This window comes from Dendrobates tinctorius, unplaced genomic scaffold, assembly GCF_039654945.1.
Source record: "Dendrobates tinctorius isolate UK_male_01 unplaced genomic scaffold, ASM3965494v1 ptg000177l, whole genome shotgun sequence".
Taxonomy (NCBI): domain Eukaryota; kingdom Metazoa; phylum Chordata; class Amphibia; order Anura; family Dendrobatidae; genus Dendrobates; species Dendrobates tinctorius.
This window is the reverse complement of record NW_027361844.1, coordinates 2,680,153-2,704,116: the sequence shown is the minus strand read 5'-3', so window position 1 is coordinate 2,704,116 and position 23,964 is coordinate 2,680,153. Positions and strand designations below refer to the sequence as shown.

Here is a 23,964-nt window from a genome sequence, read left to right as displayed (position 1 = left end):
ACATGCGCAGGTCCCGTTCCTGCTCGGATTGGTCCACTGAGAAGATCCCGGAAGGACACCGCTATAAAAGAGTCCCATGGCCGCTCGGTCATGCGCTAGTATAGACTCAAATGCTTATGGTGTGTATGATGATGGATGCATGTATCTGGTGACTGACTCATTATAAAACCCCTGACCACACCGGGTCAGTGGTTAACCCGCCGGCGTGCGCTTTGTATTCTGCCATTACTAAGCAGCAGTTTACCATCTCTGCATGGTGGACCCCGGGCTGTGAACGCACCTAGCCTCTACTTTATATTATTAGGTGCCTTCTGCAAGCCTATCATGTGGACCCGTCCTGTGTGACGCGACCAGCAGGCCGGTAACTAGAACAACAGGATGCGGCACGTAATACTGTCCTGTGTGACACGGCTCGCAGGCCGGTAACTAAAACAACAAGACAAAGGGAAGGGAAACAGTTACAACGGTGGGCCCTGCAATAGGGAAAGGGGATGTGGAGACCTCCTGCACTCCCCTTAGTCAGTGTCCCTAACGTTCCCTATGCCGGTTCCGCACTGGGCGCCAATCAGGAACCTGTCGCCCTAGCACACCCTTCACCTATCTGTTGTGAGTTCATTCTCTGGTTCACCAGTTGTGAGTTCCCCTTCTGGACTTCCTCTGGTGGTGACGGGAGGTGGTGCGGCTGATTTGATCGGTGCAGATCTGCCACCTGAGAATGAGGATGACGATTGGATCTCAGGATTCTCAGATTGGATTTAAGACAGCCAACACCCTATTCAGTTGCTGGTGATTCCTTCTGGCTTGTCAGCTCTTGGCTTTCAGCTCTGTTCCAGTCATCTAAAGCTAAGTTTTTCTGCTAATGTTCACACTTGATTTTGTTGGTTTATTCAGTTTTTTGAGTGGTCGGCCAGCCCCGGCTGGGGGCGGAGATGAATTTCCACTCTTATTTATCAGTATTTTGCCAATTGGCATTTTGTCCCTTTCTAGTTCGGTCTCTTTTTGCTCTGTCTCAGAATATTTCAGAGTGCTGATATAGTGGGAGAAGTCTAGCGACTTCAGGGTTAATTTTGCTATCAGAAGTGTTGGACATTATTTTTGTAGGGTTTTTTGCATGTTGCAGATAGTGTCTTCCCTTTCCTTTCCTGTCTAGTTAGTTTGGGCCTCATCATTTGCTCAGCCTATTTTCCTGCCTGTGTTTGTGCCTTCATCTTGTTTCACCGTCAATACATGTGTGGGGGCTATCTATTCCTTTGGGGTCTGTTCTTGGGCAGTTAGTTTTCCCTTTTCTTGCTTTAGGCTTATGTAGTCCTCCAGCCGTGACGAGGCGTCTAGGTTCATCATAGGCACGCTCCACGGCTAGTGCTAGTTGTGTGGTAAGATCAGGGATCTGCAATCTGCATAGTTACCAACCACTCTGGTTTTCTGTGGCTTAGCTTGTTTTGCTTTTTTCTCCTCGGTGACCCATTCATAACACCTATCCCTTGCTAGGGAGCTGGGTGGCGCAGGCACTGGCCCCACCGCTGTACTAATACACACTAAGGAAAAACACAAACAGGGAAACACCACTTAGCTTTACTCTGTTGCACTTGCTCCTGGCAACAGAGTCCACCACCAGCATGCAGCTCTCCTCCTGAATCGCTGCCACCAAGCTCTGTCAGAGCTACAAGGAAATCCCCTATGATTCCTTCCACACCAGGGCTAAGATAGTGCTGCAAGGAACGCTCTCCAGCTCCTTCCTCCACCAAGGATGGTTGGAATGAACACTATCACCAACACTGATTGCAACACCTGTGACTCTTTTATAGCAGAGCCAGCAATCACACCTGTATTATAATCATGTGCACTTAACTAAAGAAACAAGAGTGCAATGACGCTCACCACCACCGGGGGAAACTTAGAACAAACGACACCACAGTGCAATAATCCTAATGGCCACCGGGGACAAAAACCAAACCTAAGTACAGCTTAGGAAAAAAAAAGGTGACCTGTGCTTTATATCAGTCCTGATCCAGCATGGATCATGACAAAGCCCTAACAGAAACATTTTCTTGTTTTCAGATCAGATCTTTTTTTATTAAACATCCAGGAATCAATACAGAAAAAATATGACATCTTATATATTTTCTTGTTTTATCGCAAACCTTACTGTATCTCTCACACACCTCACAAACATACTGTATTAGAGGCTATAGTAACATACTGCATTATAGGCTATAGTGGCTTGAGGCTTGTACTATGGGTGCAACATTTCATGAAAGTCATCTAAAGCTCCTCTGGCTGGAAATGTTAGCTTGCACATAGGTAACAGCGCATCAATCATCTGATTCCAAAGGCTTATGCTGCATTTACTCTGATCAACAACAGCTGTTAAATCGAACAAGATGTAACACTTAGGATACCAGTGTTTCTCCAAATAGTTTTCACTCTTGGGTGCAAATGACATACGAGGTACGCAGTTAAGTTAAAACAAATACAATTTATTAAAATATCTCTACATGCACAAGATGTTTCAGGGCTCTAGGGGCCCCTTTCTCAAGTGACAGAGATAGACCTGTGGTGACCATGATAGCACAACCCCATAAGGTGAGAACCTAAACTCCTGGACTTGTCCTTTATCTCCTTGATGTATTCACCCTATGGTCGCCTATTTTGTTTTTCTCTTTCACATGCCTCTTCTATGATAGCCATTGAATGACAGCTGATTGATTACATGTCAGCCGACTGGTTGTAACTTAACAGTCTGCTTGCACATGCCGACTACACTTCCGTGGGCACAAAAAGAGTGTTAAACCAATCATTCTATGTCTATGGAATATCATATTATTGGCAGCACATGTCCTGTTTAACCGCGGTGATGTGCTGCCAAGAACGATGAGTTTCAAGTAAGCTTAAAATAATTTCACCTGATGAACAAGCGTTTTGCTCGTTTGTAGAGTGATAATATTTATTTATATAGCTACAAAATATTCTACAGCACTTTACAATTCAGAGTTTCATATACAACAGTCATAAGTAACATCATTAAAAATAATACAATAATTAAAGCAAAATAAGACGACCCTTCTCGTAAGAGCTTACAATCTACAGTGAGGTGGGAGCGAGACACTAAGTACAGGGGCTTATTTACAACTAGATGGTGGCCCGATTCTAACGCATCGGGTATTCTAGAATATGTATGTAGTTTATTTATGAAGTTTTAATAATAATGCACCCCCAATCCTGATATACATGGTCCTCTCACCCCCCCAATCCTGATATGCATGGTACCCTCATCCACCAATCCTGATATGCATGGTCCCCTCACCCACCAATCCTGATATGCATGGTCCTCTCACCCTCCAATCCTGCTATGCATGGTTCTCTTACCCCTCTTTCCTGGTAAGCATGGTCCCCCTCACCCCCTTTCCTGGTATGCATGGTCCCCCTCACCCCCCTTTCCTGGTATGCATGGTCCCCTCATGCCCCAATCGTGATATGCATGGTCCCCTCACCCCCCAATCCTGATATGCATGGTCCTCTCACCCCCTAATCCTGATATGCATGGTACCCCTCACCCCCAATCCTGGTAAGCATGGTCCCCTCACCCTCCAATCCAGGAATGCATGGACCTCTCACCCCCCAATCCTGGTATGCATGGTCCTCTCACCCCTCTTTCCTGGTATGCATGGTCCCATCACCCCCCTTTCCTGGTATGCATGGTCCCCTTCACCCCCCCTATCCTGGTATGCATGTCCCCTCACCCACCTTTCCTGGTATGCATGGTCCCCCTCACCCCCTTTTCCTGGTATGCATGGTCCCCTCACCCCCTTTCCTGGTATGCATGGTCCCCCTCACTCCCCTTTCCTGGTATGCATGGTCCCCCTCACCCCCCTTTGCTGGTATGTATGGTCACCCTCACCCCCCTTTCCTGGTATGCGTGGTCCCCCTCACCCCCCTTTTGCTGGTATGCATGGTCGCCTACCTTTCCTAGTATACATGGTCACCCTCACCAACCTTTTGCTGGTATGCATGGTCCCCCTCCCCCATTGCTAGTATGCATGGTCCCCCTCCCCCCCATTGCTGGTATGCATGGTCCCCCTCCCCCCATTGCTGGTATGCATATTCCCCTCACCCCCCGTTGCTGGTATGCATGGTCCCCCTCCCCCCATTGCTGGTATGCATGGTCCCCCTCACCCCCCATTGCAGGTATGCATATTCCTCTCACCCCCCGTTGCAGGTATGCATGGTCCCCCTCCCCCCATTGCTGGTATGCATGGTCCCCCTCACCCCCCATTGCTGGTATGCATGGTCCCCCTCACCCCCCATTGCTGGTATGCATGGTCCCCCTCACCCCCATTGCTGGTATGCATGGTCCCCCTCCCCCCATTGCTGGTATGCATGGCCCCCTCCCCCCATTGCTGGTATGCATGGTCCCCCTCCCTCCCCATTGCTGGTATGCATGGTCCCCCTCCCCCCCCATTGCTGGTATGCATGGTCCCGCTCCCTCCCCATTGCTGGTATGCATGGTCCCCCTCACTCCCCTTTCCTGGTATGCGTGGTCCCGTCACCCCCCTTTCCTGGTATGCATGGTCTCTGTTAAAATAAAGTTATATACTCACCTTCTGACGGCCCGCGATCTCCACTCCACGCACCCGCCTCAGTAATTCTTTGCGCGAAACACCGCTGATGATGTCGCGCTCTCATGAGAGTGACGTCATCTCCAGTCTAAGGTGCAAGGCATTACTGGGACCGCGAGGCCGGGCGCGTGGAAAGGAGATCGCGGGCCGTTGGAAGGTGAGTATAACCTTTTTTTATTTTAATTCTATTTTTTACAGGTGCGCTCTACCCGATTGAGCGCTGCACTCAACTGCGCCTGCCGCTGATTGAGAATGGGGCATAGATACCTGCATGAGGTAGTCACCAGCCAATATTTATAGTGCTTTTTGGTGCAGTTGAGTTTGATGGAGAATTATGTTCAGAGAAATAGTGAATGGGCTATATATATAAAAAGGACTTTGATTAGGGAACGTGATAGGCTGCCCTAAACAGATGTGTTTTTAAGGAGAGCCTAAAACTGTGTAAGTTCTGATTAGTCCTAATTTCTTGGGGTAGAGCATTCCAAGAATTAGTGCAACTTGGGAGAAGTCTTGGACCCGGGGAATGGGAGGTAAGGATTAGTGCATTGTTAGTTGTGGAGCATAGAGAGCAGGTAGGCCAATAAACAGAAATGGGGGAAGAGATATAGAGCGAAAATGATGTTGGAAACTGCTGTCAGACAGTCACTGGTGTTCTGTAGTACAGCCGGGGTAAGGTCAGGGGATGATGTGTTTAGTTGTGTGTCATCAGCATAAAGAAACTGAAAGCCAAATTTGCTGATGGTCTGTCCAATTGGAGCCATGTAGAGATAAAAGAGAAGAGAAGGGGGCCAAGGACTGAGCGCTGAGAGACTCCAATAACGAGAGGAAGAGGAAAAGAAATAGAGCTAGCGATCGATACACTAAAGGAGCGGTCAGAATGATATGGAGAGAACCAGTAGACAGCAATGGAGCAGTGGAGCATAGAGAGTAGGAGATTGGTGGTTAAGAGTGTCGAAAGCTGCAGAGAAGTAAAGAAGAATGAGAAGAGAGTGGTCACCATTACCTTTTGAAGTCTAAAGGTAATTGGTGCACTTTGATGAGTGCAGTTTCTGTTGAATGTTGGGGGCGGAAGCCAGAATGTGAAGGGTCTAGAAGAGAGTGAGTGGGGATGTAATGGGTAAAGCGGGAGTAGACTAGGCGCTCCAAGAGTTTAGAGATGAAGGGGAGATTGGAGACTGGTCTGTAGTTATTTGTGCAGGATGGATCAAGAGAGGCTTTTTTTTTAATAATGGAGTAATGATAGAGTGTTTGAAGAAGGGGAAGATACCACAAGGAAGGCAGAGATTAAAGATTGTAGTTAGGTGTGAAGTGACAACTAGAGAGAGCCTAAAGTAGCCATGAGAGAATGAGGTCAGTAGTGCATGTAATCAGACGAGAAGAAGAGAGGAGCCTGGAGACTTCTTCTGTGACTGGGTCAAATGTGGAGAGTGACCCAGAGGCGATGTAGGGAAGGATGGGAGCCACAGCACTTAGTGGCTGGGAGTGGATTTCCTGATGGGTATTTTCTATTTTCTCTCAAAGTAGGAGGTTAGATCATCAGCACACATGTCTGTGATAGAGGCCTGCACTTTGGAACTAAGGATGGTTTGAAACGTGTCAGAGTTTTTTGGGGTTGTTGGATAGTGAGGAGATTAAGTTGGTGAAGTAGGTCTGTTTGGCAAGGTGAAGGGCAGAGTATAGGTTCATAACATAAATTTATAGTGGATGAAGTTTTCTGGTGTGCGAGTTTTCCTCCATTGTAATGATATATAGCCAGATCAAGACAGTAAAAAGAGGAGATTGGGGACAGGGATCAATGTAGGGAGTCTGTAAGTCGATTAGGGTTAATGGCTTGTAGATTTCTTAATGTGTGATAAATAGGAGTGTGCTGAGGTGAGTGAGGATTTGTGAGAGCGAAGAGAATTTTGTGGTCGGAAAGGGGAAGTGGTGAGTTATCTAGGTAGGAGATTGAACAAAGCCAGACAAAGACCAGGTCAAGTGTGTTACCGTCTTTGTGTGTCTCAGAGGTTGAAAGCTGTGAAAGGGCAAAAGAAGTGGTTAGGGATTGAAGCTGTGATGCAGATGGGGAGGTTGGGCAGTTTATGCGGATGGTGAAGTCTCCCAGGATAAGGATGGGTAATTCTGAGGACACGGTCAAGGAACTAGGTGGGTGAACCTGGATAAAGATATACCACCGCTACTCTGAGGGTGAGGTGATGGAAGAGCCTGATGTGAACCTCAAAAGAAGGGAATCAGAGTGATAGAACCGAGAGCATGACCTGGAAAGAGCATTGTGGGGACAGGAGTAAACCGACTCCTCCATCAAGTCTGTTCACAGGTGTCAGGGAATGGGGAAAATGTAAGTTACCATGAGAAATAGTGGTAGGGGGGACAGTGTCAGAATCCTGAATTCAGGTCAGGTGAGGGCCAGCAGATTAAGAGAGTTGATCAAAAAGTAGTTGTGCAGATAAGGAAGCTTGTTACATACAGATAGTGGATTCCAGAGTGAACAACTAAAAGAGGGAAATGAAGGAGTACAGCTAATTGTTATGAATGGGTCACTGAGGAGGATAGCAGGCCCATGCTAAGCTACAGAAAGCCAGAGAGGTTGGTAACTAAGCAGATGCAGACTCCTGATCCTGTCCACACAACTAACAGTAGCCGTGGAGCGTACCTACGATGATCCTAGACGCCTCGGCACAGCCGGAGAGCTAACTAAGCCTAAAGCAAGAAAGGGGAAATCTAAACTGCCCCGGAGCAGACCCCAAAAAAAGAGATAGCCACCAAACATATATTGTCTGTTGTGAGCTCATTTTCGGGTTTGCCTCTGGCTTCTAGTGAGGGTTATGGAGCTGGCTGTGCTGACAGAGGAGTAGTGATTTCTCTATCTGGACTCCCTCTGTTGGTGAAGGCAGGTAATGAAGCTGATCTAAATGGCAGAGACTGGCCACCAGAGGAAGAGGACTGCGATTGGACATCAGGAGTTTCTGATTGGATTAAAGGCAGCCGACTCCCTAGTTTCTTGCTGGTGATTTTTCCTGACTGTGGCTTCTGGTTTCCAGTTTGGTTCCTGCCTTCCTAAAGCTAAGTTTTCTCTGCTATTGTTCATATGAGTTTTGTCTGGTTTACTTAGTTTTTGTGTTCAGCCAGCCCTGGCTGGGACTGGGCTGAATCCCCATTTTGTCTCTGATCAGTTGATCTCTTTTGCTCTGTCTTCAGAATATACCTGAGTGCTGATATAGTGATTTGAAGTCTAGCGACTTCAGGGCCTTTTTCTATCAGACATGTTGGACATTTTTTTTGGCAGGGTTTTTTGCGTGATTGCAGACAGCAGCTTTTCTTTCCTGTCCTTTTTAGTTAGTGAGGGCCCCATCGTTTGCTCAGCCTATCTTTCTATCTGTGTCTGTGTTTTCATCTTGTTTCACCGACAATACATGTTGGGGGCTGTCTATTGCTTTGGGGTCTGCTCTGGGGCAGTTTAGATTTTCCCTTTCTTTCTTTAGGCTTATGTAGTTCTCCGGCCGTGACGAGGCATCTCGGACCACCGTAGGCACGCTCCACGGCTACTGCTAGTTGTTGTGGATAGGATCAGGGGTCTGCAATCAGCTAGTTACCAACCTCTCCGGTTTTCTGGGCTTAGCTTGCTTTTTGTTTTTTCCTCCTTGGTGACTCATTCATAACAATTGTCGGTGAGACAAGATGAAAACACAAACGCGGGCAGAAAAATAGACTGAGCAAACGATGGAGCCCACACTGACTAGACAGGACAGGAAAGGAAAGACACTGTCTGCAATCACGCAAAAACCCCTGCAAAAAAGTCCAACACGTCTGATGTACAAAAACACTGAAGTCGCACGACTTTGCCCCCACTAATCAGCACTCTGGTATATTCTGAAAGCAATGCAAAAAGAGACCAATATAAAAAGGGAACAAAACAAACTGGCACATGCAGTAACATATGGGCGGTGATTCAGCACAGCCCTAGCTGGAGCTAGCTGACCCGCACAAAGCAGAGATAAACAAAACCAGATCAAATGCAAACAGAATAGCAAATGAACCACTTAGCTGAACATGCAGGAAAAGAGCAGGAGACATCAGACCTCAGGAGGCACAAGAAGAAAATCACCAGCAGGGATAGAAGGAGTCAGCTGTCTTAAATCCCAATCAGAAACCCCAGATCTCCAAACATCTTCCTCATTATCATGTGGCAAGCCTCTGTCAATCAGATCAGCTCCACTACCTCCAGTAACCACCAGAGGGAGCCCAGAAAGAGAACTATCAATCTGACCAGTTCCACTATCTTCAGTAATCACCAGAGGGAAGCCAGCTAATGTTAATAAGGTTAACAGGGTTTCAATATGATATGGGGGTAGGGGTTGCAGTTTGCTGATGGTGGACCGAGGTTAGGAGAGATATCCCTTGAAGTATTAGCAGTAAAAAGAGAGAGAGCAAATGGTTCTTAGATCTGTGACAAGGTTTATTGTGCAGTAACTTTGGACAAGATGGACTGAGATTATTCAGGAAGGTGAAAAGAGCATGGAAGCTGTACGTGGGCGAGGGAAGGAGAGAGGGGCTAATGTGCATGAGTGGTGATGGAGGTAGATGGGGCGGTGAATGTGGATGACGAAAGCACACAGGAAGATGGACTTAAAAATTGGACGTAGTCATTGTTTGCTGATAATTGGATGCCGTCATTTCACAATTATTAGCCAGTGTAAGTGCACCTCATTCAAGAATAAACTACAAAAATAACAGACAATATACAAATAGTTGCGATTGGCTTTCTAAAATTTCTATGATACCCAGCAGTTCGTCTATTGATGTACAGATACAGAAGCACATACAGATGAATGAGATAGAGAAGGGGAGAATGGGATGATGACAATGCTCAGCTCAGTGCTGAAGCCTCAGACTTCTCAGACAAAAAGCAGTCATTAAAATACTTGAGATTTTTATGTCTTTGTTCTCACCTAGGCTGGTGTTTCCTACCATAAGAGGAGCCTCTGGATACATGACTTTTAAATCTAAAAGTTCTTCCAGGTTAAAAACTGTAATCCATTTCACCTTTTCTCCTTGAAAGACTAATGACTGTGGGCTCTTATTTTGTATCATCAACTAGATAGAGAAAAAATATGTATATTTTACTATTTACTGATAAAAGGCTTGCTTTTTGGCTGTATATCCCAAATTCATTCCATACATTTTAATTAATATTTTTTTTACATTTATTTACTTTTGCATGCTGTATCTCTTCCAGTATTATACAACAGATATACAGAATATAGGCTAAAAATATGGTTAAAAACCAAGGAGTGATACATAAAGGCACATGGATGTCATAGTGAGCATCCCCATACCTGGAACCCCTCGCTATGAGTCAGAGCGCTGCTAACAAATCAGTGGATCTCACGTTAGTGAACCAAGTCAATGTATTACAGACAGTCATTTGATAACCATAAAGCTGGCTACATCTTCTTCTGGTAAGATGCAGTCACTGTCTGTGATGGCTCAAGTATTTTAACAAGCTTATTTTTTTTTTTAACTCCTTCTCAACATTAGATGTGCTGGTATGTTCAATATTGGGACCACCTCCATTCCTGACATAAAGGTGCTTCTGTGATTTTACTATATATTATAATACACTAGTATCACAGTATGTAGTATAATCCATCAAAAAATCTCAGGTTTAAGTTCCATAGGAGGACTAAAAAAATCAATTAAAAGTTTTTAAAAATATTAAAAAATGAATAAAAAAGATAAAAATTCAAGGCACCCTTATTTTCCTCAGTTAAAAATAATGAGCTAAAAGAAAAATAAAACATATTTGGTATCACTGAGTCAGTAAAATTCAGGTTTATTAAAATATAAAATTAATTCATCCAATTGCTAGACAGATAAAAAATCAATATTCCAGACTCGCTGCCACAATGCAAGCAAATGCAGCAAGAAGAGAAAAAAAAACATTTTATATACCACAAAATGGTGTCAATAAAAATGAGTTTGCCTTAAATATAAAAATATATAGGTTTGTTATTGCCAAAATCCCACCAACCGGAAGAATCTTATTACTTTGTCACTTCCCCCCACTTTTGAATGCTGTGAAAAAAACAAACAAACCCAAAAAACAATTGTGGAACTGTATTTTTTCGTGCAATTTCACTGAGCTCAGAATTTTTTTTACCCATATTTCAGTACATGGAATGGTAAAATAAATGCTGTCATTCAAAACTATAACTTAACCTACAAAATAAAGTAATGAGTTGGTAATGTTATCAGAAAATTAAAAAAGTTATGGCTCTTGGAAGAAAGGGAGGAAACCGTGAAAGAGCAAAAATAGAAAATCATCAGTTCTGGAAGGGGTTAATAAACACATTTAACAAATTGTAAAAATATCTTCAAATTGTAATAAAAGACTAAGAAAGTTTAAGTGTTACTTACAGCAAGTTCAGGAGGAAATATTAATTCCTGTGTTGGGTCCACTGGTACCAAGTCTTCGTTATTTACAAATAGTGTAGTCATCTATGGAAACAATGCGATCAGACACATCTCACACCACGTTATTTATAATGTTCAGGCAGAGCCTAAATAATATGACAATATTAGCTATAGTTGTACAACCCCGATTCCAAAAAACAAGTTGGAACGTTGTGTAAAATGAAAAGAAAACAAAAATGCAATGATTTGTAAATATTTTATAGCGATATTTTATTCACTTTAGAACAAAGAACATGGATCAGAAGGTGAAAGACATTTTTCCATTTCATGTGAAAAAATTATCTCATTTAGAAATTGATGGAAGCTCAAACAACACATCTCAAAAAACAGGGTTAACAAAAAGCTGGAAAAGTAAGTGGTACGAATGAAAAACGGTTGGAGGGTCAATTTTCAACTAGGTCACATGACTGTGTATAGAAAGAGCATGTTAGAGAGGCAGAGTCTCGGAAACAAAGATGGTCAGGGATTTACCAATCTGTGAACAACTGCGTCTAGAATTGTGGAACGATTTCAGAAAAATGTTTCTTATTGTAAAATTGCAAAACGTTTGAATATTCCACTATCTACAGTACGTAATGTTATCAAAAGATTCAGAGATTCTGGAGAAATCATTGTGAACAATGGGCAAGGGTGATGATCAATATTGGATGCTTGTGATCTCTGGACTCTCAGGCGACACTGCATTAAAAATAGGCATAATTCGGTTGTTCATATTACTGCATGGGGTCAGGAGTAGTCCCATAAATCATTGTCTGTGAATACAGTTTGTCATGTAACCCACAAATGCAAGGTAAAGCTCTATTAGGCAAAGAAGAAGCCATGTATAAACACAATCCAGATATGCTGCCATTTTCTCTGGGCCAATGCTAATTTAAAATGGACTGAAACTGAATGCAAAACTGTTCTATAGTTGGATGAATCTCTCAGTGGAAATTATGAATACTGTGTCCTGCGGACCGAAGACATGGACCATCCAGCTTATTATCAGTGCTCAAGTGAAAAGTTGCATCTCTGATGGTATGAGGTTGCATTATTGCCTATGGCAGGGGTCCCCAACCTGTGGCTTGGGAGCATTAGCACCAGGTCAGTAAAAGAACCACTATAAAGAGTAGGTCTACAGTAGTGAATTTTGAGAGTAGTCCTGCACAAAAGAGTTAAATGTGCATATTCTGGCCTTGGGGGCTTGGAGATAATTTAAGTATGGTAAGTTGGAGACCAGATGATTATAACTGTCAGAGGAGGTTCTTGAACCTTGATGCAGCAGTGTGGTGGGAATGATTGATGCGAGAAAACTGAATAGAGGTATTGTGGGAACATCTGTATCTTGCTATACTGCTTTGGTATGGTTTAGGTGGAAAAGCTTTGGCTGTAATTATATTAGCAATGGGGGATCTGTGTGTTGTTACTGTGAGGGAGGAAGGAGCTAGATGTGGCTTGCGACTCTATCTTAGACCTAAATGTGGCTCACGACCCTCTCTCAAAGCTGAATGTGGTCTTAAGGTCAGAAAGTTTGGGGACCACTGGCCTATGGCCTGGACAACGTAAAAAAGCACTCTCAATGCTGAACATTAAGGCTTTAGAATATCATATGCTCCCATCCAGACATCTATTTCAGGGAAGGCCTTGCATATTTCTGCAAAACAACACTAAACCACCTACTGCATCTATCTCAAAAGTATGGCTTTGCAGAAGAATAGTTAGGTAATAAACTGGCCACTACTACTGTATTACTATTATCTGTGGTCATGTTACTGCTATCTATAGGGGGTTTCTCTTTGTGGACCATGCCAAGCCGGCACAAGGAAACTTATAGGCTCCTCTGGGAATTGGTACTCTCCATAAGGAGAAACATTACACCCACTTTCAAAGGCCTCTCACCTAGTTAAATCAGACCTCCCGCTCTGCACCGATGAAGGGGAAACACCCCAAAACCATTCGTCTGGTGTGGCTTCATGTGGCTAGGCTTGTTAAAGGGAGTACATTGACTTTTACATTTGTTACATCCAATAGGTGGCACTAGAGTTCATGTCCTTCATCTCTGAAGGGGCTATGGTCAGATCCTTTCAGTTGCTGTTGAGGTACTTACATTATCCCTTTGGTTGTGGTCTGGTTGACCATTCTGTTCAAGTTTACAACAGTTTGGTTCCTGGATAGACAACAAAAGTTAAGAATCAAGATTAGTGGCTGTGATGCATATTGACTGCTCTTAGCCACATTATGGCAATTATTTTAAGTCTTGTTTTAGTAAGTGTCCAAGGCACCACCAATTCAAAGTGGAGACATAGGCCTTCCTATACGACACTATCCTGCTTGGGGAAGGATTGCATGCTGAAGCATAGCTTTTATTTTCATTGTAAACTTTGGTATCTGAAGCCTCTATATTTCACTGTATGGAGTTCGCTGTAGAATTATCAAATCATTTTAAGTCTAATGTGGTGCAAAGTATAAGAAATGTGAGTTTCAGTTAAACAAAATAGGTCCTCAAGCAAGATGAACCAATGCACAAATCTAGAAGTACACACATCCAAAAAAATGGTTAGCCTTCAGGAAAATACTGCTATTTTTCATATTTGTTTTTTCCTCTCCGTCTTCTGAGAGCAATACAATTTAAAATATTTAACATACAGGTGCTTCTTACAAAATTAGAATATCATCAAAAAGTTAATTTATTTCAGTTCTTCAATAACAAAAAGTGAATCTCATATATTATATAGAGTCATTACAGAGTGATGTATTTCAAGTGTTTATTTCTGTTAATGTTGATGATTGTGGCTTACAGCCAATGAAAACCCAAAAGTCATTATCTCAGTAAATTAGAATACTTTATAACACCAGCTTGAAAAATAATTTTAAAATCTGAAATGTTTTGGTCGGGGCTCATTTTCCATCAATTACTGCATCAATGCGGCGTGGCATGGAGACGATCAGCCTGTGGCACTGCTGAGGTGTTATGGAAGCCCAGGTTGCTTTGATAGCAGCCTTCAGCTTGTCTGCATTGTTGGGTCTGGTGTCTCATCTCCTCTTGACAATACCCCACAGATTGTCTATGGGGTTAAGGTCAGGCGAGTTTACTGGCCAATCAAGCACAGTGATACTGTTGTTTTTAAACCAGGAATTGGTACTTTTGGCAGTATGGACAGGGGCCAAGTCCTGCTGGAGAATTTAATTTCCATCTCCAAAAAGCTTGTCGGCAGAGGGAAGCATGAAGTGCTCTGAAATTTCCTGGTAGACGGCTGCGCTGACTTTGGTCTTGATAAAACACAGTGGACCGACGCCAGCAGATACATGGCTCCAGAAACCATCACTGATTGTGGAAACTTCACACTAGACCTCAAGGGCTTGGATTGTGGCCTCTCCACTCTTCCTCCAGACTCTGGGACCTTGAGTTCCAAATGAAATGCAAAATTTACTTTCATCTGAAAGCAACACTTTGGTCCACTGAGCAACAGTCCAGATCTTTTTCTCCTTGGCCCAGGTAAGATGCTTTTGGCATTGTCTATTGGTCATGAGTGGCTTGACATAAGGAATGAGACACTTGTAGCCCATGTCCTGGATATCTCTGTGTGGTGACTCTTGAAGCAATCCACTCCATGTGTGAATATTCCCCAATTTTTTTTTTTAATTCGTTTATTAACCACAAAAAATATACAATATACACATTTGTTCTAATCACTTTGTAATCCAACAAATTATTGTGCTAAATACAATCATAATAAACCCGTCCTTTGCACCATATTAAAAGGTGAACAGAAAAAGTACAAATACCCAACAAATAGAATAAAATAATTTTTATTACATACACATTAAAAAATAACAATTGAAAAATAGATAAAAATAGCAACCTCTATTGTGGGACATATAAGGCTAATCACCCCTTAAACACACAAAAATACAGGCAAAAGGTAGAGACAATTATACTACAGCAGCTAGCCAAAATTATAAGAACAATTTTAGACACAGTTTCCTCTCATTAGATGCGCTCGGACAAAGCCGCATTAAAAAGCCCAGCAACAGCCATAGCCTATACAGCGCTTAGGAAGGAAACACATGAACTAATTCCTGGCCTTATGCCAAAGAAAGGACTGCACAAATACAAATAAATATCCACCAAGATTATTTCCTCGGCTACAAGTAAAATGATGGCAGTCAAAATATCTCACCTAGCCCACTGAAATCATGTGGAATGAAATATACACATTTGTATACATTATTAAGCACGATACAGAGCACACATACTTATCGTATTAGTGATGAGCGAGTATACTCGTTGCTCTTGTTTTTCCGAGCCTGCTCAGGTGTCCTCTGAGTATTTTGGCATGCTTGGAGATTTACAATGACAGACTGGTACAGAGAAAGATTAATCCATTTATTTCCCAACGCGTTTTGAAATGTATACCATTTCTTCTTCAGGGGATGACATATGTCATCCCCTGAAGAAGAAATGGTATACATTTCGAAACGCGTTGGGAAATAAATGGATTAATCTTTCTCCTAAACACTGGATTAGTGATTTTATCTGGTAGCGCACAAAAGTCCAAGAATTTATTCCGAAATCTGATGTTGAAGCGGTCGCAGAGTTGACCTTTGGACGTGCAGCAAGCAGATTACTGATCCTACATGCTTTAATCTCTCCTAAAAAGGGTGAGTAAACTCTAATTTATTTTTTCTGCAATAACTCGGATAAGACCCTATTGCGCTTTTTTTGTTCCTTTAGCTATATTACATTAGACTGGTACAGAGGGGAGAGGACCCTGTCCTTGTGGTATTACATTCTATGGGATAGTGGGAAAGAGACAGAAGGTCGGGGGTGCAGCAGCTCTAGTGGTTTTGAGGCGGCACCTCGGGCGGTGGTGAGGCGGCAGAATGGTTATTGCAGGCTGTAAGATTTCCTGAAAAGATGGGTTTTCAGGTTCTGTTTGAAGGATCCGAGGATGGTGGATAATCGGACGTGTTGAGGCATGGAATTCCAGAGGATAGGGGATATTCGGGAGAAATCTTGGAGGCAGTTGTGTGAGGAACAAATAAGTGTGGAGGAGAATAGGAGGTCTTGGGAGGATCAAAGATTATGTGAGGGAAGATATTGGAAGATTAGTTCAGAGATATAGGGAGGGGATAGGTTGTGGATGGCTTTGTAGGTCGGTGTTAGTAGTTTGAATTGGATTGATTGGTGAATTGGGAGCCAGTGGAGGGATTTGCAGAGGGGAGAGACAGGGGAGTAGCAATGAGAGAGGTGGATTAGTCGGGCAGCAGAGTTGAGGACAGACTGGAGTGTTGCTAGAGAGTTAGCAGGGAGGCCACAGAGGAGAGTGTTGCAGTAGTCAAAGTGGGAGATGATGAGGGCATGTACAAGAGTTTTAGTAGATTGAGGGCTGAGGAAGGGATGAATTCTGGAAATATTTATATCCAAGGTGATACATGTTTATCCTACGGAGCATTTGCAAAAGGACAATAAGCCGTGTACAATAAATCATTTATGCCGTGTAAATTATATAAGTCCTTATACTATTACATAAGTGATAAACCTATTAACAGAGAAAAACGGAACAGTAAGTATCATTCGATCCTGTACATATTCAAAAACATATGACTAATATGTGTTAGGAACGGCGGAACGTACTAAATAAAAATAAATAAAGTGCGTTCGCCACTCGGGGTCCACCGTGCAGTAGATGTAAACGCTGCTGCTAAGTAGTGACAGACAAGCAATATGGCGGAAATGCGCACGCGGGTTGAACGTTACCCAAGTGCGCTCAGCAATCTCTGTTTGCTCACAGCGATGTCAGCAGAGGTAAACACAAAAGGCTAAGCCTGTTAGTGTCACAGGTCTCAGGTAAATGCACACACGGTATCTGGTCACAGGAGCAGGACCCAAGACAGAGGAGCTGCGTCCGTCTAGACCTACCGTGCATGCGGTGTCGCTACTGCGGACACCAAAGAGGGCTGCAACTGCAGCACGGCGTAGGACACTGCCGCTGGTCGACAAAGCAAGGAAGCAGGCGCAATGTTGGACGCTAGCACTGTGGATGATGCTGTAGTGGCTTGAGGCTTGCCACGCGCTGACGCTGACTCTAATCTAAGTCCCTGTACACATTCATAGTATCAGAGGGAGGGGATCTTAATGAGTCATTCGCAGGTTCATACATCCATCATCATTCACACAGTAGCAACTAGAGACTATACTAGCGCATGGCCGAATGGTCATGTGCGCTTTTTATAGCCGGGACCTTCTGGAAGCTTCCAGAGCTCCGAGATGGACCAATGAGATCTGGAGCAGGACCTGGGCACATGACTCCCGATCTCCAATTGGAGATCGTCTCGTGAGCATGCCCAGTAGGATCACAGAGGGACTTAGTCTCTGGAGCGATCTGCTGCAAGGCAATCTCCTCTGCGGTAGATAGACAGCAGGAGACCGCAGAATGTGAGACTCTGGATTCCTGCAGAGCAGATGCAGAAACCTGACGCTTAACAATATGAAGTTCCTGAACTACAACTACAGCAACTATTATTTCGCCACTGTAAAGATCCACAATGTAAGTGGACGGGGATTACTCACTTTGCAGGTCTTTGAGGTAAACACTGGCACACTCAGGGTTCAAACAAGTCCATTTGGTTTATTATTTAGACAGTTCCAGCAGGCATTACACTGTCCGTTAAACATTCAACTTTAACACATGAATACAGTCTCTCCCTGAAAAATATTTCTCACTGACCCGGTCAGTATAACACACGGTTGTCAAGACCGTTACCTGTTGGATTGCCACACAGGTTCTCGGATCCCTCTTATCCTCAGAGGTATCCAATCAATATCAGCCACACACAGTCTCTTTCTGACCCCGGTCAGTGTGCACGGACTTGTGGCAGCGGGAGCTGCAGTTGCAAGTTACAGCAAGAGGTTCTGCAGCAGCAGGAGCTGCAGTGACGGCAACAGCTGCTTGTGAGTGGCAGCCGGAGGTGTCGGTGATTTGTTGCTACAGCAGGAGCTATGGCAGTGTCAGCAGGAGCTGGTGTGGTGTCGTAAGAGGTTATCAGAGTGTTCAACTTCTTAAAGACCCAGTACAAGCCCGAAAGACATAAACTGGACAGTGTGAACTCGGTCCTGAGAGTGCCATGGGGGAGTCCACGGAGTGTACCCCAGAAAGGGGTGGTGTCCCTAAATGGGGTGGTGTCCCAAAAAAGGGGGCAGTAACCCCAAACAGCGATGAGTGCCCAAAATGGGGTGGTGTCATGGGGAATGGGGGCGGAGCATCCCAAAGTTAAAGGGATGACGCAGACAGACGGTTGCCAGGGGCAAGTGTACTATGTGTGTCCAGTCTGCTATATAAACTACCCACCTGGCGCAATGCTACGGGGGTGTGCCCTACAGATAAATAATGAAGATGTGGTTGGTCTGGTCAACCCTGGGAGCCCGGTGACTTTAGTGAGGGTTGCACCTGAGGGATTTGAAATACCCGGTAGAAAGGTCGGGGTCACCTGCAACCACGGGGGAACTAATGATTGTCCAGTGGCCAGGGTAATCTTTGAGACAGGCTGGGACATTGCGGGACAGGATGTCGCTATAGTCCCAAATTCGTCTTGTCCAGTGGTTATAGGCCGGACTCTAAACTGTTCTCTGACTTGTGGAAGATGGGAGTTCCTCTACAGCAGGAGGATGGAGGCCTCTCTACTGTTAGGGTGGCATGCATTGAGACAGTGATGCCTCCCAAAGTGGATGGGTCAGATGTAAGACTGACCAGAAGAAAGGGTGAGTCTGACCAACTCAGGGACTTAGCAGAAGGGTCCGACACTGTTAGAAGTGGGGACTGCTGGTTCCAGGATGACCGATTGAGTGGTGGTGACTCCCATTCAGATGGTGACGCAAGAGGAAAGGGTGCGTCTGCCCAACTTAGGGACCTGATGTCTCTTGACATGTACCACAGAATGACTGATAGTGATGTGGTAGATAAGACTTCTGGACGGACACCAAGTTAGAGTGTAACTGGAAGATTTCCCATACTGTGGGATGTGACTCAGACCCCGGGGTGACTGTGACTCTAAGATAAAAAGGAGTACAGTAAGGAAGGTGACGGGTCATCACCAGAAGCAACCGCTAAGGTTGAGTACAGTGGAACAACAGGGCTCCTCAAAGTGAAGGCTCCAAAGAACTTGTTGCTGAAGAGCTGGAGAGTGTGGAGCTCTCTGAAGGTACAAAGAGTCAAGAGGTACCTGAGGGTGACCGGGCAGAGCCTCAAGAATGGTTGAAGGAGTCTGAATTCTTGGCAGTCAAGGCCCGGCTTGGAGAGAAGGAAACACAAGCGTTCCAAGATCTCGCCAAAAAGTTGGCTCGAGAGATGCACAAGGTGGCAGATTTACAGGCTGTATTAAAGATAAGCACAGAACTTGTAAAACATGAAATGATCCTGAGACAGGCGGCTGAGCACAGAGTGGATGAGCTGGAGAAAGATGTCTCTAAGCTAAGAAGTCACCTGGTAATGTGTCAAACCTAGAACAAGGCCATATTTGGAGATATGGATTTGCTCCTGGAAGCATTACCAGGTCTAATGCAAGAGAAGAAGTTGGAGGTTGCAGAATTACCGCGGCAGTGCCAGAGTGATAATGAAGCAGAGCTGCAAATGCCCATCTTGGCAAGGGTCTTGAAGAATGTGAAACTGAGGAAGAGTTTGCGCTGAGGGCGGAACAAGACAATCAACCAGTCGTGGCAGATGTCTTGATGGAAAGATCCATGACAAACCGGGAGCAATCTGTCCATGAAGAGAATGAGACCTCGCTCTCCAAGTGCATGATAGAGGTACCTGAAGACCTAAGAGAAGGGTGTGCCAGGGAGTCTATGCATGAAGATTTCAAGAAGGCTGTGGGGGCGTGTAAGGTGTATTGGACCCAGGAAAATAAACAGTTAGTGGTACTGTCCACATCTAGTGTCACAGCAAAAAGAGTAGCTGTCCTGAGTGACCAGCACTGGAGATGTGTGAAGATAAAGTGGTTGATCCAGTTGGAGAATGAAGAAGCTGCTAAGTGGCTGGAGCATGTGAGGAAAGCTCGGAGGCTTCTGGAAGATGTAATACATGTACCTATTCCTATGGTGAGGAAAGTCATTGGGAAAGATGGTTGAGCCATGCAAGAGATGGTGAATAAGTCTGGAGCGGTGAAGCTAAGTATTCCAGGTGACCATGAAGATCAGATACCCAGGGAAAGGGGTTTGGTACCATTCTTCGTTTTAAGTACGGTGCAGAGTCTTGAAAATGTACGGACTCTGCCGGAGTATTGTATGGCATATCTAAAGGAGATGGAACAGTTAAGGCTGGAAAGACGGCGCCTTAAGGCACTGCTGGCCCACATCAGTGAAAGAAGATGGCGACCGCTTCCAGCCCGAGATGTTGAGAAACGAGAGACTTCTATAGAGACTGCCAGTACGCTGTCTGAAGCACAGAGGGGCAGAGATAATGATTCCACTGTTAACTCAGAGCTGAGTAGCAAAGACAGGAGACACGGGAGAGGACGTGGTAACAGAGGATCAGACTCAGATCAGCCAGTAGGACCGACTGGATGTGGGGCTCATGACAGCTACAACCGTGGGAGGTGGCCATGGAGAGAAAGGTCACGTGAAGGGACACTTTTGGGAAGTGTGGTGACTAACAAGGGTCTGGTGACACAGACAGAAAGTGACTCAAGTACTGAAGTCCAAGGCCAACATACTGACCGCTGGGGGCAGGGGAGGTCTAACAAAGGGGTGATGTTGAATGACACCCAAAACTGACTGAGACAGTTCTCTTGACGGATGGGGCTAGGGAACGTGCGTGATCTGTTTCGAGGTCCCTGGGATATGACAAGTGTTCAACTCCACAAGTTTGATCAGAGGGGGGAATATGTGGTGTGACAGGTGGTCACGTGGTTAATAGGAGGTATGTATCACAGGGATGGCAGCTCCCTGTGATATAGCCCGAAGTGTTTTCTTAAGTGTACATAAATTTTTAAGTAGTTGTTGTTCACATTTGGGTCCAGGCTGCGAGTAGCTATGAGAGTCGGGAAGGACTGGCTATCCATGTGCCTTGCTCTGTGGAGAGGGGGGCACTGTACCCTGTTTTGCCTGAAGAGGTGTGTTTGGTTGTGAATTTTGAGGAACTCTGATGAGGTCATGAACATGTGATTAGTCATGTGATAACCTGTAACCACTCCCAGTTACCTATATAAGGAGGGTGTGTTGCACATGTGATAGAGTGTGTTAGGAGTCTGTCAGCTTGGACAGAGCTCCCATGTTCCAGACTTGGACGTCAAGAAAAGACACACAGACACCGGATGTAGTATATATCTCTATATATACACTCACTGGCCACTTTATTAGGTACACCATGCTAGTAAGGGGTTGGACCCCCTTTTGCCTTCAGAACTGCCTCAATTCTTCGTGGCAGAGATTCAACAAGGTGCTGGAAGCATTCCTCAGAGATTTTGGACCATATTGACATGATGGCATCACACAGTTGGCGCAGATTTGTCGGCTGCACATCCCTGATGCGAATCTCCCGTTCCACCACATCCCAAAGATGCTCTATTGGATTGAGATCTGGTGACTGAGGAGGCCATTTGAGTACAGTAAACTCATTGTCATGTTCAAGAAACCAATCTGAGATGATTCGAGCTTTATGACATGGCGCATTATCCTGCTGAAAGTAGCCATCAGATGTTGGGTACATTGTGGTCATAAAGGGATGGACATGGTCAGCAACAATACTCAGGTAGGCTGTGGCGTTGCAACGATGCTCAATTTGTACCAAGGGGCCCAAAGAGTGCCCAGAAAAAATTCCCCACACCATGACACCACCACCACCAGCCTGAACCGTTGATACAAGGCAGGATGGATCCATGCTTTCATGTTGTTTACGCCAAATTCTGACCCTACCATCCGAATGTCGCAGCAGAAATCGAGACTCATCAGACCAGGCAACGTTTTTCCAATCTTCTACTGTCCAATTTCGATGAGCTTGTGCAAATTGTAGCCTCAGTTTCCTGTTCTTAGCTGAGAGGAGTGGTACCCAGTGTGGTCTTCTGCTGCTGTAGCCCATCTGCCTCAAAGTTTGACGCACTGTGCGTTCAGAGATGCTCTTCTGCCTACCTTGGTTGTAACGGGTGGCAATTTGAGTCACTGTTGCCTTTCTATCAGCTCGAACCAGTCTGCCCATTCTCCTCTGACCTCTGGCATCAACATGGCATTTCCGGCCACAGAACTGCCGCTCACTGGATTTTTTTTCTTTTTCGGACCATTCTCTGTAAACCCTAGAGATGGTTGTGCGTGAAAATCCCAGTAGATCAGCAGTTTCTGAAATTCTCAGACCAGCCCTTCTGGCACCAACAATCATGCCACGTTCAAAGGCACTCAAATCACCTTTCTTCCCCATACTGATGCTCGGTTTGAACTGCAGGAGATTGTCTTGACCATGTCTACATGCCTAAATGCACTGAGTTGCCGCCATGTGATTGGCTGATTAGAAATTAAGTCTTAACACACAGTTGGACAGGTGTACCTAATAAAGTGGCCAGTGAGTGTATATATATAGTAATGATCAAATAATCAGTTTATATTAATAATTATAATAATTTCTACCACCAGTGTCCAGTGAGAATAGTGATTTGCACACAAATTAGAATCAAAAAGACCAACCATAAGACCTATCAACCAAAAGAGACCAGACAGGGTATACTTAATCAATAATCTTTATTATACTGGTGGTTACATAGAAACCAATAAAAACAATGCACGTATAGGGACAACTTTACAAACATTGTAAGATAAAACTTGGACCCAATTACATATGACTAGTGTTGAGCATTCCGATACCGCAAGTATCGGGTATCGGCCGATATTCACTGTATCGGAATTCCGATACTGAGTTCCGATACTGTTAGCATATCGAATACCGGAATCGGAAGTTCCCATACTGCTATGAGCCAGTTTGATTTGATTCAGCCAATGACAATCCTCAGAAGTGTGGGCACATCCTGTTAGGCATGTAGGCATGTTACCTAAGGCATGGCTGTGATTGGCTGCTGAAATGATGTCATGATGCACTATAAAAGCCGCTGCCACCGCCATTTCGGGTTCACTCTGCTGTGAATTCAGTTAGGGACAGGCTGCTGTTCAAGACTGTGAGGGACAGTTAGAGATAGCGATTTTCACAATCATAGTGTGCTTTACCCAGGCTACATAATCCACCACTGTAGCTTTCTTTTGCCTTGCAGAAGTGTTCACAGCTGTCTGCAAGGTCTGTGTGAGTGCAGCTCATGCTGAGTAGTGTGTCCTGCAGCCATGTCTGGTTGTAGGCCGCTCAGCGTGTGTCACTGCCTCATACATATTTTTCTTTTTTTGCTGCTCATTTTTCATTCTCCTATTAGTTCGCATCCATCCGTATCCATATACGTTGGTTGCAAACACTATAGGAGTAGACAGCGGAGCCTCTCTGCAGCCTTTCAGTGCTAGTGCCCAGTTTGCTGCACTGTTCACGGCTGTCTGAGAGGTCTCTGTGTGTGAGTGCAGCTCATGCTGAGTAGTGTGTCCTGCAGCTACGTCTGGTTGTAGGCCGCTCAGCGTACGTCACTGCCTCACACATATTTTTCTTTTATTGCAGCTCATTTTTTATTCTCCTATTAGTGTGCTTCCATCCGTATCCATCTACATTGGTTTGTTGCAAACACTATATAGGAGTAGATAGAGGAGCCTTTTTTCTGGCTTGTGCCCTTCAGCTGCAGCCAGATTAGTATTACCCTATTTTTTGGAGCCTCATCTTTTATATTGTAGGTTACCTTCCTGCATTGTAATGGCTCCAAAAAGTTTGTGATACTATCGCTTTCAAATCTTTGGTCACATCCTTTTAGTTTTTTTGAAAAA

At 44.6% G+C, this 23,964-nt stretch overlaps 1 protein-coding gene across 2 annotated transcripts in view; it reads right to left on the bottom strand.

Annotated features, from left to right (window-relative positions):
- The window catches only part of LOC141054221 (aldehyde oxidase 1-like), a 295,390-nt gene that overhangs the window by 172,786 nt on the left and 98,640 nt on the right, over positions 1-23,964 (bottom strand). For both annotated transcript variants that reach the window (XM_073551452.1, XM_073551453.1), the window contains exons 7-9: positions 13,177-13,236; positions 11,034-11,114; positions 9,566-9,710 (exon numbers count right to left, since the gene is read on the bottom strand). In XM_073551452.1, the coding sequence (XP_073407553.1) occupies positions 9,566-9,710; positions 11,034-11,114; positions 13,177-13,236 (286 nt within the window). The remainder of the gene's footprint in view (positions 1-9,565; positions 9,711-11,033; positions 11,115-13,176; positions 13,237-23,964) is intronic.